The sequence below is a fragment of the Sceloporus undulatus genome, chromosome 5 (genome assembly GCF_019175285.1).
Source record: "Sceloporus undulatus isolate JIND9_A2432 ecotype Alabama chromosome 5, SceUnd_v1.1, whole genome shotgun sequence".
Taxonomy (NCBI): domain Eukaryota; kingdom Metazoa; phylum Chordata; class Lepidosauria; order Squamata; family Phrynosomatidae; genus Sceloporus; species Sceloporus undulatus.
In genome coordinates this window covers 163399413-163418480 of record NC_056526.1, presented here as the reverse complement: position 1 = coordinate 163418480, position 19068 = coordinate 163399413, and the positions used below count along the sequence as shown (strand labels likewise).

Genomic DNA, 19068 nt, shown 5'->3' with positions numbered 1-19068 from the left:
CGCTCAGCCCTACCTGAGCTCTAGTTCACCTGCTGGCCAGCACAATATACCAAGCTACACAGGCTCCAAGTCCCCTTCATGTATGGTTTCATGGTTGGCAACTACCTTTTAGAGGAGGGTGGACAAAGAGTGGTCCTGTAGCTGCATGAGTCCTTCTCAGGCATTTTGCAGCCCTTGTCTTCTCCAGACTCTCCCTTTTAATGGATAAAAATGATGAATTGCTTCTCTTAGAACTCACTTTTTAAACATACAAAATCACTGTTTTAAACAAAACATGACAGTGTTTAAGCCCACAGGCAGAAAATTGGCTCCTGAATATACCATGGCCACCCCCTGTTAGTGATTAGAGCTTTTGCAAGGGCTATTACACTCACATGGGGCTCTTCTTTATGCTATTGAAAATGAAAGTCCCACTGTAGAGAATGGAAAAAGACCACACAACTAGGAACATAACTCTCTCTCTCACACACACACCTAGGAACATGCATTTGCTCTCTGGAACACACACATAGACCTTTGAATCTGGAAACTAGAATGGCAGAGGACATTTTGTCGTTTAAGGTGAAGAGCAGTATGACACTACACTGCCTGTACAGGATGGCCATTGCACTTTTCTTCAGCGTTGGCAATGGGATGAACTCTGTCACCATCTGTGAAAGATCATGCTGATGATATGGCTCATTCTATATGTAGATATGACTGGCCCTGATGCTATGCAATCTATCTCATATTGCAGTTGCTTAGTTCCTGCTCTGCACACTAGAATGAATAGGGACTGCTTAGTAGCAGTGTTTGGTGAATGTCATTGGATGGTTGCAACTTTGTGCAATTACATGTGGATATAATATTAATTTCAATGAGATTGTGCACACATAAACCAGTTTACATCTTTCTATAATTATAGCTGTATACTAGCATTTTCATGTGTGTGTGTGTGTGTGTGTGTAACTTGTTTTTATTGGAAGAGATTGTAGCTTGGCACATTCTGGGAAGCGGGGAAATCCTTTCCAGTTGAAATTCTGGCAACATTTAATTAGAAGCAGCTTTTTCACAACTAATTCAAGCTATTCTAATGGTTGAGTATGTTTCATCAAGACAATCTGAGGGGCAGCTCAAAATCATGGTAACATTTTGCCCCCTTTTTGTCTATATTTTCTCTGATCCATGGAGAACATTTAGCAGTATAATTTTTCAAAATTTTGTTAAAATAATAATAATAAAAAAGACATATTTCAGCACATAACCCTTCCACCATATTTTGTACAAACCAGCTTTTAAGCACTGGTAATATGGTATGAGTAAATCTCCTTTGTATGAAAGAGAAGGTGCCAAATAAAGGTGGATAGCATCAACAAAGTTACCCAGACAGGTAGCAATGTGTACTGCACCTTAGACCTATTTCTGAACATGGCATAATGATGTATTGGCAATTCTACTGTATTGAACCACTGAAAGTTATGAATTTGGGGCAATATTTTACTTTAGTTCAGCAATGACAGTCTGTGACTAGGCACATTTATGTGGACATCTGACTACCATTGTATGTTGGGGGTGGGGGGAGGCAGAATCTTTTTGGTATATATGCTTAGAATTACAGCAAAAGTAATCAGCTGAAATTATCCACCCATAAGGCAGCTCAAGGAATGTCCTTTTCTCCTATTAGGTTTCTTCTTGGTTTTATTTTTCTTTTGTTTATTCTCTGCTCTGTTTTTGTTTGGTTTCTTCTTCTTTTTCTCCTCTTCCTCGAACCATGGACCCCAGACTCCTCCATTAAAGTTGGGGTTACTCCTTGGGTCCTTAGGTGGATATCGAACAGGGACAGCTGTCTTATTGAACTGAGAAAGTCTACGTAGCAGCTGCTTTACTACATCAGGATACTTACGGGAAAGATCCACTCGCTCATAGGGGTCAGCAGTGATGTTGAACAGCCACACTGTTTTACCAGCTGTCCATGAAACTCGCTCATTGTGCCAGCGACTAGGACCTGCATTGCTAAATGATTGAGGAGGGACCCAGTCACTGTACCCTGGATTTCCTGTCAGTAGTTTCCAATGGTTCACACGGATAGCAGACTGAATTGCTGTGTTCCATATCCCAAAGCCAGCTGCCCATGAACCATTTCTGGCTTTGGTGTAGATGGGATCAATGTTGTGTAAAATATCCATTCTGGGAGACCGTCTGCCTTCACTGATGGTCTCCCATACATCATAGCCATCCAACTGGGTGTCCTCATCAATTTGTCCTTCTGCTAAGGTGATCAAAGTAGGGAACCAATCTGTTATATGTATAAGCTCCTTGCACACACACCCCTTATTTTTGAGTAGAGGACTATGGACAAACCCAACTGCTCGTATCCCTCCTTCCCAATAAGTTCCCTTGCTTCCTCGGAGAGGCCAGTTATTTCCACCAGCTGTTGGTTGTCCTCCATTGTCTGAAGAGTAAATGATAACACTGTTATTATAATAACCATACCTCTTTAATGCAAGGGTCACATTGCTGATAGCTTCATCCAAGCATGCCAGCATAGCAGCGTACCTGCGCCGGTTTATATTATTTATTGATCTGTAACGTTCATAATATTTGCCTGGAGCCTGAAGTGGTGAGTGGACAGCTTGGTATGCAATATATAAAAATATGGGTTTTCTGGGGTTATGGGAGGCTAGGATTTGTTGCACTTTTTGTGTGTACATCTGTGTGGAGTACATGCCATTATCATGATCCCAAGCAGCATTGTCATTCTCATATAAGTCATAGCCACACATTCGAGGGCTATCACATTTGTAATGTGTATAATAATCACCGCTGCCCAGGAGAGAGCCAAAAAAAGTATCAAATCCACGTTGCGTGGGCATACATTCTTTGCGGTAAAAGCCCAAGTGCCATTTGCCAACCATGTGAGTTGAGTAGCCAGCTTCCTTCAACTTCTGAGGTAGTGTAGCATTATCCAAAGGTAAACAGTTAGGCTGTGTGGGCCTTATGACAGAATGCTGAAGGCCTGTGTGAATTTGATATCTGGAAGAGAGAAGGACAAAAAAAGAAGAAACCATAGATTAGAGACAAGGAACCACACAATAAACATAAGAGAAAAAAAAGAAGAACCTCATTTTAAAACAAAAAGAAAGTGAAAAGAAATTAAAAGTAAAACTACCAGGACTTGAGTGAACAGTATACCACAAAGCACATTTCCATATATGTTTACTCAGGGATAACTCCCAGTATTTTCAATGTGACCTGTTCACAGATAAGAGATCACAGGACTAACTGTTTAAGCAGGTGACCCTAAACTACTTGGCCAAAAAAAGGATACTGAATAATGGGATAGAAGAATTTTAATGACAATTGGTACAGTAAGAACAAATTGCATGTGATAATCCTAATCCCCAGAAATCTCTAAAATTAAGTCTGTTTGCTGTTTTGAACAACTAGAGGGCTTGTTGTTGTTGTTGTGCTAGGACAAAAGGAGCTGGACACTGTTACTTGGGTTTCAAGATGGCCACAGCCTTAATGCATTATATAGGGTCATAAATCAATCACAAATAGGTCATAAATCAGCCATAAATCAATTATAATTCCATTATAAATTAATCACAATGCAGTAATAAAACAACTGTATTGCCATAGCAAATGTAGCATAATGCCATCGTAAATCAATCATAATGCCACTATAAATCAATTGCTGTGAATGTACAAAAAATCAAGTAGAACATACATGGGGGCTGATGGTTCCATACTTAACCATTTGTTCAGCAGGAGGTTCCCCACTGCTGCCTGTTAAATCCCTTGGTAAGGGTTGTACCCCAGCCAATATGTTTGATTAAGTCCTTTTAGGCAGGTGGTAGTAGGGCCCTGCATCTTCCCAAACTACAGGTCACCCCTTCCATAAACTCTGCTATCTTGCTAAGATTCCCCCCCCAATCTGCTTTATATCAGTCCTTCTTTCGTTAATTGCCACAGGAGGGGCCAGCTCAGCTTGGCTGCCCATAGCCCCACCCTCTTCCTCTAAATGCAATCGTGAAGGTGCTGGGCAACTGAGTCAAAATGATTCCTCCCCCCTCCTGTAGACAAAATACATGATGACAGGCCACATTGATGTGCCCCTCTGAGCATAAAAAGAGCATCCAGGAGAATGTGCCATAACATGGAAACTGCAGAAGGTCCAAGAGAACTCATCATTGCCCAGGAGATGAAAAGAATGTGCAGATCATAGAATCATAGAGTTGGAAGAAACCACAAGGGCCATCCAGTCCAACCTCTTGTCATGCAGGAAATCTCAATCAAAGCATCCCTGACAGATGGCCATCCAGCCTCTGTTTAAAGACATCCAAGGGGGGACTCCACTACACTCGGAGGGAGTGTGTTCCACTAACGAACAACCTTACTGTCAGGAAGTTCCTCCTATGTTTAGGTAGATGTCTTTTCCTGTAGCTTGCATCCATTGTTCGGGTCCTGTTCTCTGGAGCAGCAGAAAACAAGCTTGCTCCCTCCTCAATTGACATCCCTTCAAATACAGTATTTAAATAAGCTGTCATATCACTCTTAACCTTCTCTTCTTCAGATTGTATCCAGGTGGGAAGGAGTGGCGAGGGTTGCTGGAAAGGAGGGGAAGATCCAGAGGAGGAGGACAGCCTGGAGAGCCTGATGAACAAGGCGAAGATGGGAAGCAGCTGGGAGGGAGAGAGGGGCGAGGCCCATGGGAGGTGAGGTAGTGAGGTTATAGCGAGGAGAGGTGGCCGGGAGGAAGCATGGTGGAGAAGGGAGCGCGGGAGGTGGACGTGGACGTGGAGGGGCAGCTCAGGTGACCAGGTCTGGGAGAGATGGCTGGCCAGCACCCCTGCAGCACGGTTGTGTGGCAGGTAGCAGCCGGATCCAGAGGAGCCTTGCTTATGAGAGACCCCGCGGGACAGAGACTTGGGGGGTCAAGAAAGCACCCTGGTATTTACCCCGCTCGAGGGGACCCGGAGACCTAGAAAGAACTTGTTGGGACGAGAAGGGCCAGCGCTGGGAGCACGTCCCAGTTCTGAAGGCACGGGAGAAGGCAGGTGGAATGGGTGAGAAGGGTGAAAGACCACTGGGTCTAGGAGACCGACTAGGACCGACGAGTGACGTAACTCTCAGTGGTTGTGGGACTTTGTGAAAGTTTGGGGGGGAAGACGCTTTGTGTGTATTAAAGTTTGTTGCACCGCATCACGTGTGTCAGGTGCCTTCTTAAAGCAACCTGGAAGTGAGGAGCCTGACCGGAGTCCAGGGATACAGGCCCTGCCCACACAGACTAAACATCCCCAGTCCCTAAGGCATTCCTCACTAGGGCATGGTTTCAGGCCCTTCACTATTTTGGTCGCTCTCCTTTGGACACACTCCCGTTTCTCAACATCCTCTTTGAATTGTGGTGGCCCGAACTGGATACAGTATTCCAGGTGGGGCCTGACCAAAGCAGAATAGACTGGCACTATTACTTCCCTTGATCTAGACACTATACTTCTTTGATGCAGATGATATGTGTCAATGCGAGTTCGTGTTTGGTGACTACCTTGTATGTGATATCTTATCCCCAGAATACTTTAATAAGCCTGTTTGCTTTTTGAACAACTTTTTTTCGACAGTATTTTACCACACTTTTCTTTAATTCTGCAAGAATGCAAGAAAGTGGTCATCAATAGATTAGTCTTCCTTCCCTCACCACCATGCACAGCTCTGAACAACATTTAACACTAGTCACAGTATGTAGCAACAGGATTCCAGTTTTTCCATCACAGTGGGATTCTTGCTGTAGTTTGTTCATCTAGGCGGGATATAGAACCATATAGTACGTATCTATACGTACTAGGTAGGAGGGGCGGGTGCTTCCGCACCCCCCAACCCTAGTACGTATAGAATCGTACAACATGGTGGCGCCCCTTCCACATGGGGGCCGCCATGTTTACGTACTGGCGCATAGCGTCCAGACGTGTCACGACGCCTATGACGTCACGAATGCGCAGCGGCGCCTCGCGACGTCTAAAGGCGCCGCAAAAAGAAGCTCCAAAATGGAGCTTCTTTTTTGCTCCACGCGGGAGCCGCGCGGTTTGGCTGCTGCGGCCCCTCGCGGAGCAAATGGCACCGGCGGGAGACCACCGCAAAGCAGTGGTCTATATTCCGCCCTAGTTTTTAATCAATACATTTTTGCGCTTATGTGCAAACTACTTTTACCAGTCTTCCTGCCTATAAACACACTAGGTAAAGGTTTCCTCTTGACAAGATTGTTAGTCGTGTCTAAATGTGAGGGCAGTGCTTATCTCCGTTACTAAGCTAAGAACCAGTGTTGTTACAGACGACCCTGTGATCATGTTGACAGCATGGTTGAACAAGGCTGTTAACTTCCCATTGAAGTGGTATTTATTTATCTACTTGCACTTTTACATACTTTTGAACTGCTAGGTTGGTAGAAGCTGAGACTAGTGATGGGAGCTCATCTCATGATCGGTGCTTGGGCCTTGAACTGCCGATCTTGCAATCATCAGAGTCGCATCTTAACCACTGAGCCCTGCATTCCTTATAATGCATTACAAAATCAATAGTACACAGAGTGCCTTGTAATATGATCACATTTAAATTCCAAATAATATTCTGTTTTGAAAACATATGTACCCAAATGCTAATAGGATTCAATATGTAATTAGCAAATGTATTTGAAAGCCATCACTTAACAGCCATTTGGCTCAGAATATTGGTGAGAAAACATAGGAAATATTAAGAACTACAAATACCATGATTTTTTTTGTCTCTTTCAATTTTGACATTATTTTTGCACAATGTCCTGTATATACTCAGTATAAGTCTGATTTTAGTCAAAATTGACCCAAAAAACCTGGGTTGACTTTCCAGGGGTCATGTATATAATAATAATCAATAATAATATAATAATAATATAATTTATTTGTGTTTCCCACCTCTCCCAAAGGTCGAAGCGGGTTTTTAACTCATATATATATATATATAATATATATATATATTGTGGAGTCATCCCCTTTCTCTGAATAGAGTGGTAAAAGGCGAGAGCTTATTCCATCCTGGGAGCACCAAAAAGAAACATGGATTCCCTCTAATCTCTCATCATCCAGCCTTTAGTATGAGCACAAACAGTTATGCCTGGCAGAATTTTCTAAGTTCTTTGGCATCATTTTCCTTGTATCATCCTTTACATCCTTTGTTACATGTCCCTAAATTTTCCCTTGACTTATCCATGGGTCATATCAAAATCCATATTTTGGCTCCAAAACCTGCCCTCGACTTATACATGAGGTTGACTATAGCTGAGTATATATGGTACTTGAAACTTCTTTTCTTTTCTTTTAAAATATATTTGCTGGTGAGAAATTTTAAAACTACTCATGGATTTTATGAATGCAAAAATCAGGAACATTAAGATATGCTTCATCTACTTCAGAGCTGCCCTTTATACCAATAGTACATTCAATATTTTAATACTAGTGTATCAAATGATGCCATTATGACAGGTAGTATTTGAATCCACTAACCTGTCTGGTGTTACATAAGTGGTCTGGTACTCCACAATATTACCTGTAATGATTGCAACTTCTGAACATGTTTTAATGTGAATTAAATTATTATGTATTAGAGCCACTGTGCCTTGGCTTGGATCGTTACTCTGGAAACCGGGGTTGAACCTTGGCGACCATGTAAACCCATTGTGTAATGATTGACCGTCACACACTCTTAGACTCAGAGGATGGCAATGGCATCCAAATAAGCTTGCCAGAAACCCCATGATAGGTTTGCTTTATGGTAGTCATAAGTTGGAAAACACTTGAAGGCACAAAACACAACAAACAACACATGTCAGCCCAATCACTATGTGTGTTGTAACCATATTACACACACACAGAATCTGTTTTAACCATGTAAACTGCACCACATGCAATGTGAAGCCAGCATGTAGCTCAATGTAAAGATATTTACATGGATAAAGTCCTACTTAGCTAAGTATTAACTATAAAAAAAAGTCTAGTCAGATTTAACAGTAAGTGTGCTAGAAATGACATCAACAGTGCTAGCAACAAATATATTGTCCCGCTGTCTTGATTTGGCAAGGAAAGTTCTGTTCAATCCTTTTTTTCCCATTTTCAGCTGTTTTTAAAATGTCCCAATTTCTTTCTCTTCCTTTTACTTTCCTTCCAAGCTTACTTCAGTTGCTGGAAACCAAGAGGCTGTGCAGACTGCCCCTAAGCTGTGCTGGTATCAGGACCGTGGCAACCGCATGCCACAGCCCCAATCTCTCCTTTCAGGGTGCGAAAAGGAGCTGCAAAAAGTGGCTCCTTTTTACGCCCTGCAAAGGACGTGATGCCATGGTTTAAGGCGCTCCTTTGGTGCTGTGTTGTGTAAACACAGTGCCCGGGAGCATTGTGGAGTGTGGAGTGTGGAGTGGATGCCAGATCACGCCACCATGGTGGTGGATTTGGGGTGTGTGTCATATGGATGCCACACCCCAACTCCACCCACAGGCTGGCCTTAATGGCCGGCCTGCACGCCCCTAAGTTCAAAGTGCAAAGTGCTTACACTAAGTTAATGCAACATGTGAGAGAGGAGCTGGAGAATTCTTGCCTTCACTGTAGACTCATTGGTTTCTTTCTTTTTCTTAGAACTTCAATTCCTGCATTAAAAAGTTCTTGGAGGCTAAACAGACCAGAGGAGGCTCCAACATGGCCATATTTCCCATTTTTAGCTCAATTTTTAAAATCCCAGATACCCAAAACAGAAGTTTCTGCTGAATCGACCAAATTCCTTAACAGATCCAATAAAGCAGATACCATTTATTAAACAGAAGCACTTGCTAGTCAAAGAGCCAGTTGCAGGATTTAATTTTCATTAGGGTAGTAATATGATTTGTGCTGTTTCTGTAAACATACCTTTTCAGTGTTTATTTAGTATTTATTAGTTGATTCATTTCCTGTGACTCATCTGCCGGCTACTTGTCTTTTGGATAGGCAGTTGGTGATCATATATTTATTCCAGTACCTCCATCCAATATAAATTTAGATTAACCTAACATAAGAGAAATTATTTAACATTATTAGAACTTGTTTATAGTGTGGACTTAACTGTTTTATTTTCAAGCGAGCGTGCACATGCATGTGCCATGGGGGCATGCCCCATTGACAGTATGGAGATCTGTGAATATCCAGACTGTGGATCTCAAGTTTGCAAGAAGGATGGTATTCATGCCCCTTCATTTAATTGATGAGAAAGACCAGAGTTGTGGGACAAAAGAGGGAGGAGAGCTTTGTAAGAATACTGATCCTCATGCATCTTTGCCTGAATTGCAATTATTATTCCAAATCGTCAAGGGGAAAAAAATCGTGTAATGGACATTTTTCAGGTTGGTTCCTATTTTCTCTTGCGAGTAGATAAGGTTGGCGAACTACGTATCAGCAGATACTTATGCCAGGTGGTAAACAACCACACATTAAAACCCAAGTTAGTGTCAAGAAAAATGTTAGGTGATAGGGAAAATGGGGGTAACCAATAAAAGGGTTTTTCCTCACAAGGTTTCTGCCTCTCCCCTGCTCTTTCTTGCATTAAAATGATTAATTTCTGGTATAAATAATAATAATAATAAATAATAATAATAATAATAATAATAATAATAAATTTTATTTATATTCCAGCCTCTCCTGCAGATTGAGGTGGGTTCAACCATAAAACAGTAACAAAATCTAAAATCCATACAGTAAAACATTAACATTGCTAAAAAAAAATACAACCCAAAGCAAAATAATCATATCTAAAATACATGGTTACAACCAGAAGTGGGATTTTCCTTGTTCTTTATAAAAGTTCGGGTGGGTGGCCGATCCATCTTAAGTGCCTTCTTGAAGACATCTAAGGTTGTGATAAGACGGATCTCTTCTGGCAAGTTGTTCTGTAGCTTGGGGCTATGTCTGTGTACACTCTGTGGGAAGTTGTTGATAACCTGGTCTTTGAATATTCTAATAAAATTCTTCCCATATGTTATGGAGTGTGGGGCAGATTATGTAGGAAGAGGCGTTCCCTCAAGTTAACTTGGGCTGAAGCCATCCAGGGCTTTAAAGGTAATGACCAACACTTTTGTATTGCACCCGGAGCTAATTGGCAACCAGTGAAGGGTTTTAGCACCGGTGTTATATGGTCTGACCTAGATGTTCCAGTGATCAATCTAGCTGCTGCAATTTTGAACCAACTGAAGCTTCCGAACTTGGTACATGGGTGCCCCATGTAGAGTGGATTACAGAAATCTAAGTGAGAGATTATCAGTGCATGTACAGTGTGCCCGATCCTACGCGGATAAAACCCTATGTGGGAAACTGAGCAGGAGCAGCGGGGTGTAAGGGCAGCATGTCCCAATGGAATTTAACCTTCCACAACAACAAATAACAGCTACCATTAGTTCCAGCCTCTCTCTCTCTCGGGGTGGTGTGTGTGTGTGTGTGTGTGTGAGAGAGAGAGAGAGAGAGAGAGAGAGATTGAGAGAGAGAGAGTGAAAGTGTGTGTATATCTGTATTCCCCCCCCCCCCCAGATACCCAGCATAAGGTTTTATTAACTGGCTTAAGACTGGCACAGGATGACAGAAAGCTACATCTTTAGGCGGTTCGAAACAGTGGCCTTCCTGCTTCTAGCAGCCCATTTGATTGCTATGCTCAGTATTGGACTTATATCCGACTACTATTCCCAGCTAGAGCCAATACATTAAATCAGGGATGAAATCATGTGGCCATCCAGATGTGTTAGAGTACAAGTCTCAGCAGCCTCAGCTAACATGGCCAATGGTGAGGAAGTTGGAATTTTAGTCCACATCTTAAAGATCACATGTTTATCACATATTATTGACACTAAAGTAAGTTCATGGCTCACTGTATTAACTCTGTTGGGAGTAAGTGGGCTTAGGCCAAAATAATAAAGATCCCATTTTTTTCCACACGTGTGTGGAACTAATCCCAATAAATTGTTTTTCCCCTGTTGAACTGAAAAAATTACAATCAAGTATAATTTTTATTTATTCATGATAGATTTCAGGGGATCTGTAGATCCAACAGACCAATATTATTTATGTAGATGTGCATTGTCATGGAGGGGGGATAAAGAAGACTTCAGTTTGTATCATCAGTCATAAATAATCAACATGAGCAATCAACCATGAAGAAAAGTGACAGATGAGAATTAAGTATTTAATCAGTAATGATCAACTAACAATCACCACCAACAAAAAATGCCTTCAGATTTTCAAAGCACTTTCAGGCGGTACATTGCTCATAAATAGTTTTGAAACTCCCCCTATTTTTATCCATCCAGGAGTTGCAACAAATGAAGGATCTTCCAATGTAAACATGAAGCTTTGCTGAGGCAAGAGCTGCACAATTCATTTTAATGTTTTGCTGGGAAATATCAGGAATCACACTCATAAATATGTGACAGTATACAGGCAGGCATCAACTACACATTGGCAATGCAGAGCATGTTTCTTCTGCTGTCATTGTGACTACATGAAGAACAACCACAGTGCAACAGCTGGAAAGCATGTGTGTATGGCTATTGTTTTACTTGCTATATATTTAGTATAGTTGTGAAACTGTAGCTAATGTTCTCAGCTTTACCATTAATTTTGTTCATTCACATCCTGGAAGAAAAAAATCTGATTGCATAATCCAGTTTCTTAACGTATTTTAAATACATACAGATGGGACACACACATACATACACAAAAAGAGAAAGTTGGATGGAACCTAACTCTTGCCACGCAGATACACATTTCCCTTGAAATCTGAGAATGGGGAATAAAAGAAAAACTTCTTTTTAGTCAAACATGAACAATTGCAACCTGAGAAAGAAAGTGCTTCATTATGAAGTGCTTCTACTGTAATTGGATGAATAGAAAGCCTTATAAAAGAAGGCTGGCATGTCTACAGAAATTTAAGGGAATGTCTGTCTCCTTAATTATCACCATCTGCACCACCAGAAATGCCACTGGGACAGATATGTTTTTAAGCAAAATATTTCCATGTTATTATTCCAACGAACACCCGTGTAAGGAGTTCTCTTGTGCACTCAGTATGGAAGTGACACTATGGGCCAGAACAGGCAGGACAAAATAAAGCTGCTTCGGGTCACTTTGAAGGTATGCTGTTTAAATGACACACACATCTTGAGGCTGGAAGCTGCGCCAAAGCTGCACTCCAATCCTTAGGACTGGAGAGTGGCTTTGGTGCAGCTTCCAGCCTCTTGGGACACATGCAGCATTTAAACAGCATACCTCCAAAGTGACCTGAAACAGCTTTATTTTGGCCTGTCTGTTCAGGCCCTATGATACTGCTACAAACACCAGAATAGTTCTTTATATCCAATAATTTTTCAGCTCTGTAATCACCAGTTATTTATTAGAATCAGAGAGGTGTAATGGCTAAAGATGTTGCACGAGGGCAGAAAACCCCACTCAATGCCCCTTGACGCTCCCATTATGAAAGGATGGCCTCCTCCCCATTTGGACCACCAGTGCTGTTAAGTATGAATTTCAGTTTTGCAAAGTTTGTTCAAGACAAAACTTGACAGGCGTGGGTGAGGTGAAAGAAAGAGAGAAAGAGGAGGAAATTAATGTGACAGAATACTTTCATTAAAGTTAGACATTTTGGGATTTCTTTCCTATGTAGAAAGGGAAAGAAGCTTATGAAGGACTGTTGGGATATATAAATATATTAAAAGGTAAGGTAAAGGTGTTGCCCACTGACAAGGTTGTCAAGTCATGTCTGACTTTAGGGGGCGATGCTCATCTTCGTTACTAAGTCAAACAGCCAGCATTGTCAGAGACTACTCTGTGATCATGTGGTCAGCATGACTGCACAGAACGCATGCTTTCAAATTGCTAGGTTGGCAGAAGCTAGGATTAGTGATGAGAGCTCACCCCATCATGTGGCACACAGGACTCAAACTGCCAACCTGCAGAACTTGCAATGAACAGAGTCAGCATCTTAACCACTTAAGCCATAAAATATTTATTATTATAATTAATATATATATATATATATATATATATATATATATACACACACAATATCATTAATATTTATTTATTATAAATAAACTGAATATGAATCCCTTCCTGCAGGAAGCTAGCAATTTTTATTATTGATCTATTGCTAATATATTTATTATATATTACCCCTTCTGGGACGCGCTGAGGCTTTATCTGGCACGGCTTTCAGCGTATGATGCGGATGCATTGTAATTACTAAAGCCAAATCATGACCAGATATTATTCTTCACCCCATATATCTGTCAAGGCCTTTGCAAGATTCTCCCTACCCTTGGGAGATCACTTTTTCTAATCCAGTAAAGTATGAGCACAAGAATTTTCCACAAGCTATTTAAGTCTTCATTTAGCATGGTTTCTATTGCTGGCATGGGAAAATATTAAGTTGTACATTTTAAATCTGTATTTTTAGCATATTTGATATCATTAGCTATTAGGGGGTTGTTGTTTTTATCATAAGCCTAGGAAATTGGGCTAGTTAGTAATTTAAATTAATTCAGAAATTCTCTGGAGGCATTCTGGCTGAAATAACAAAAAAGCCAATTGCCTCATAATTTATACAGACAAAATAAATGTAATTACATGCGTGTGTGTGAATGTTTTGCTAAAGTATCTCAAGGGTGGAATCTGTAGCTTAATTAAGACATATTTAAACACTTTGAAGACAACATAGTGCATTCTACATATAGTTAGGCTTACATAGTCTATGTTTATGCCTTTGAACACAGTTCTCTGTATGCAACTATGTAACTACTGCATAGTGGTAGAGCACAAGCCTTGCATGAAGCCAGTCATTAACTATCTTAAATTCTGGGCACTTCTAATTGTTAGAAAATAACAGATAATGAGATCTGAAAGGCATCCGTTCATGACCCTCGAGAGCCAATGGCTGGTAACACTGGTGTGATGTGGCATTTGTTTTTTGTTAACTGCCACTGTCAATTTCGACTTATGGCAACCCTATGAATGAGAGACTTCCAGGGGCCGAAACAGACACCGTATGCCATGGCCTCAATTCAGCTTTTTGCCAGCCCACAAAGAGGTGGCAAAATGCCATTCCTTTTTGAACTGGCAAAAAACTGGCTTTTCCACTGCCACGGCGGATTTGTGCTGCTCCTATGGAGTGTGGTGTATAAATGCCACACAGCTGGAGTGCTGCAAAGCTGCACATCATGTGGTTGGGAGGGTTCTGTGAAGCCAGCTTAAGTGCGGCATCAGAGCATGTGGCATCTAAACACCGCGCTCTGACACTGCCCCCAAGCCGGCATAAAGGGACCATCTGTTTTGCCCCCAAAGAAGACTCAGGGCAATAATTTCTTTGAGTCTATCCATCTGTAATGTGGTCTTCTTCTTTTTCTACTGCCTTCTACCACAGACAAAGCTCCTAGCTGCCTTACCGTAGAAGATAGTTAACATCCAAAAGCAGTGAGATAGGGTTCCAATGTGTCTTTTAATCTTAGCCCTCTTTTGATATGTTGTAGTATTCTGCAAATGCAGAACCCTCTCTGTGTGCTTTCAAACCAAGCTGAGAAAATTATCACAAAATAACAATGGCATGTTATTACAGTGTCCACCCAGCCCTCTTTTTTCCCCAGTTCTAAATGTCAACTACATTCTTGGCAAGACAATAAAGGAACATGCCTTTCTGTTGTGCTATTGCAATAGCAGGTGCCCATCATTGGCTGTGTGTCAGAAATTAGTTCATAATCTTTTAACAGAACTTAGGTTTGCTTCCAGGAACAGTCCCTACATGAAGATGAGGATTTAAGAAGAAAACCAGAACAAACACCTCAATGCAACAAAAGGAGATGTCCAGTTTCAAACAAGACTTGATTCCACTTGCATACTATTTCAGTAGCAGATTCATTCAAAATTATGCAACCACATTGTGCAGTTAGAAGCAAATCAGTCTTTGCAAGGGCTCAGTATATCAACATAGCTGGGTGCCTTGTGACCTTAGAGGGAGTGACTCAGATCTGTGGTGGTGGCACCTGGCAGCACAGTGGGATGCATGTGTAGACAGCAACCTGGTGTCACATAGAGAGCTCCAGATTTCCCTACAAAATCTGGTGCAAAAGGCAGGTTTTTAAAAACTGTATTAAGGAAGGGATAGGGAGGATTCGATGTGGAATTGGCCTTACATCGTGAAAACAGTTTGCACTTGAACTTAGGCTTTGGCCCTCTGTTGTCCAGATGGGTTGTGGTGAGGATGGGGCCCATGTAGACAAGTTCTCAGCCTCAGAAGAAGGCAATGTCAAACCAAGCCTTTCTGAACAAATTTTGCCAAGAGTATGCCATGGCAGGTTTTTCTTAGGGTTGCCATAAATTGGAAACAACTTGAAGGTACACAGAAACACAAATTAATTACCTACCTTTACACTTCCATATTGGTTCAATGATACATATTTCAAACTGTATCAGTTAATTAGTACTTTTGTCTGTTCCCCCCCCCCCCCAAAAAAAAAAGGCTATAAAGAATAAGAAAAGGTACAAATATGGATTCTAAGGAAAAAGACCAAAAGGATTTTGAAAGTCCTTTAGGGTTCTTTGCCTTGCATTCCAAACATTTAGTTTCATATTTTACCAGTTTTGAACTTCAGACTTAAAGAAAGGAGGAAAAAGATGAGCTGGCATTGAAGACTAAAAATCCAGACACATTAACCAACCTCAGGTCAGTCACAATTTGTACAGATTATCATTCCAACTATCTACTCAGTCTAGCTGAAAATATAAATCATATTGGCAGTTTACAGAAAACATCTTAGTCAACATTATCTTTTGGCAGATGATCTCCAAGTGTTTTTGCCTTTGGATTTTTTAAAGCTTTCCATAAAGGGAGGGAAAAAGACAGAATTTCAGGAACCAGCATCTGGGGATCCCACAAACATCCAAGGGAAACACCAGTGTAATAAACCCCCCAGATAACCCAACCATATTGAATTCAACTGATATTAGATTTGGCCTTCAATCAACCTTCTTTTTTTCACTGACTGGATTTTTCCAGATATCTCTCGATAAAGCATACTTTTTTGTTGTACTCCCCCCTGCTGCCCCAGAAACACATTGTAGTTTGCCTCTACCTGTTGAGAAAAGAATATTTTTATACACACTCTAAGCCCTCCATAGATTTATCGGGACTGAGTGTAAATTGTGATAAAATTAATTAAGAAGTGAGAATACAAGAACCTGATTAGGGCTCACTGTAAACCAGGTATGAACTTAAACATCATTCTTTGTTTTCCATGACTCTTTAAAATTTTATTGTTTCAGTTTTTGCTAAAAGTTCAGAGATTGAGAGCCAGTAGGATGTAGTGGTTGAGCATTGGACTATGACTCTGGAGACCAGACTTCGTTTTCCCATTAGACCATGAAAATTCATGGAGTGACCTTGGGAGAGTCACACACTCTCAGCCCCAAAACCCTGTGACAGGGCCACCATAGGTTGGAAACAACTTGAAGGCACACAACAATACGGTAGATTATCTTTAGTTATCTCTCTGACCTTTCTTCACTACAAAACTGATAATTACTATTTATGTACCACATTGGATGAAAGAAGACAGGAACTGCTAGTTCAAATTATGTTCATTGTTCATTGTAGGGAATGGGGAGCAGTTCATCAGGAAAGGGGGTATAACTGCTAATAAGTGTAGAAAGGCAGTATATTCTGAAACAAGTTTAACGAGAAAACACAAAAGAAAGAAGACCCAGATGTGTCTGTCTTTGAAAAATGCAGGCTGGATTTGGTTGTGGCATTTAAGAGACAGGCTGTTTCATGCTGATGTTTCAGTTTTCATCTAAGTCACATAAGCTTCCATTTTCCTCCTTTGTTTATACAGCAGTACATAAATATTTTGTGAATTACATTTCTCTGGTTGACAGAATGAATGTAGGCTTCCTCTTTCCAGAGTTGTGTCATTTCTGTTATTGCAGACTCACTGGATCTTCTAGAGTCAACAAAGAATAATCCCACAAAAAGCAAGTATCAGCAATAAGAAATCTAGCCCATTGGCTCACACAGTAGAGCATCAAGTTCTACACTGCATATTCTTAAGATACAGCTGCATTAAAAACAGAAATTGCATTGTGTCCACTGACAAAGGCTTATAGTTTAGATTAGCCAGCTGAGATATCCCTCAGGATTGTCAGGGTCTAGGCTGTATTTGACAGGACAGCTCCAAATCCGGGGGCAGTGTCAAGAAAAATACCCAAAGCAAATCAAACTAGTCCTTAGGCTCATCCAACAGTTCCTATATAATAATCTTCCATAAACTTTACATTCCAAGATTAAAACTCCAGGTATTCTGAGAGGAAGAAAGAAGAAGAAAGAAGAAGGGAAAAGGAAGAAAAAAGAGGAGAAAGAAGAGAGGAGAAGATTGGGAAAGAAGAGAAGAATTTTATGTATGGGAATGTATGTTATGAATATTGGATGGATTTATGTTTATATATGAAAGAACTTATATTTTGTACGTGAATGATTAAACCTTAAAAAACAAACAAAAATAAACAACTCCAGATATTCTGTTGAAGACAGTCTGAGTGTAAAAGAAGGGCAAATAACAAACAACAACAACAACAACAACAACATGGTTTCAATGGTGAAGGCAAGGATGGAGTCAGAAAAAAGTCCAAGTTGGAGACCAATGCCAACACTCTTATTGTCATGAAGCAGGAACTTCTAATGAGACTCCAGCGTGGGTTTCCCCTTGACACATAACCAGAACAGTCATTTAGAGAGCAGATAGTTAACAGGCAAACATGCAGGGCTAAAGCACTTCTGCAAAGCAGAGGATGAAAAGTCCAATTTGATCAGCAAGAGGAAATGTTAGCTATACTGTATTTTGGACAAGCTTGTTTGGGAATTGGCCAATTCTATAATGAAAAACCAAACCACTTAAAAAACAGAACAACACGTAGTACAAACATCAGTCTCCTTGGCCTTCATTAACCTGTTTCCTAAGGATTGTTCATGTATATGAGAGGCATCTGTAACATAAAGATTTCACAGTCTTTACTCTTAAAGAATCAATGTTTTAATAAACTTATTACAGGAAAGCTTCTTATGTTCTTCTCTGCTTCCCAAATTTCCTCTTTGAAGTTTTACTTGGAGTCTCTTACTGAGTACTCAAAAGTGATCAACAGAATGAACATTTCAGATTATGTACCTTCATGAAATTCAGTCACAGAAATGCTGGACAGACTTTAAAAAGCATGTCATGACTTTAAAGAGCATACACTGGATAAAAACTGCTTTTGTTACAATCTAATTAGGTAGGTACCACAGAGCAGGATAGGATGCCTACCCTATTTGAACTATAGCTCTAGAAAAGATGGTTTTAGCATGGTTTTAGCATGGTGAATAAGGGTGCCACCTGAGAGAGCTCAGTTCTTTAGAGTAGTAATACCATGCATACGTACATATATACTCTTTCCTTGTTGTCAGACAAAATGCTTCCTTTTATTTAGCTTTTGAGGAATGTGCTTACAAGATGTCTCAGAAATTCAAAGTCAAACTCTTTCCAATTATGGAAATTTCTTCCAGTTGCTTCATAAACTGATGTGACTTTCTAAAAACCTAGCTCCTGAAGCCTCCACTGAAGAAAATGGTGCAGGTAGGGCAAATACTCTAGAGATAAAGTGAATGCCAGTATGACTTTTTACACAATGCTGAGGTGAAAAGCCCTTCCTTTTGGCTCCCATTTCATCTCTAAGTACTAATTTATGACCTGAGTATCCGTTTCCAAGACAGGGAATTTTTCTTCTGGCTTTGGTTGCTCCTTTGAGACATTGCAGGAGTTGCATCTCCATAGTAAACTTCCATGCTGCTTGGATAGCATCTGGAACTAACTCAGAATCATATAGGACCAATTAGGTGATAATCAGTCAACCCCTCCCCATAGTTCCCAGTTTCCAAATGCTGTCAAGAAAGCATGGGACAAAGCCACAGAAAAATAATTTCCACACTGTTGTGGTAACAAACGAGACTAGATTGGGAAACTAATTCCCAGAATCT

General features: G+C 40.6%; 1 protein-coding gene across 1 annotated transcript in view; it reads right to left on the bottom strand.

Annotated features, from left to right (window-relative positions):
* Positions 1 to 201: 201 nt before the first annotated feature.
* Positions 202 to 19068, bottom strand: part of ARSJ (arylsulfatase family member J) — a 40918-nt gene continuing 22051 nt past the window's right edge. The window contains exon 2 of the mRNA XM_042466615.1: positions 202 to 3012. Coding sequence (XP_042322549.1) covers positions 1617 to 3012 — 1396 coding nt within the window. The 3' untranslated portion in view covers positions 202 to 1616. The remainder of the gene's footprint in view (positions 3013 to 19068) is intronic.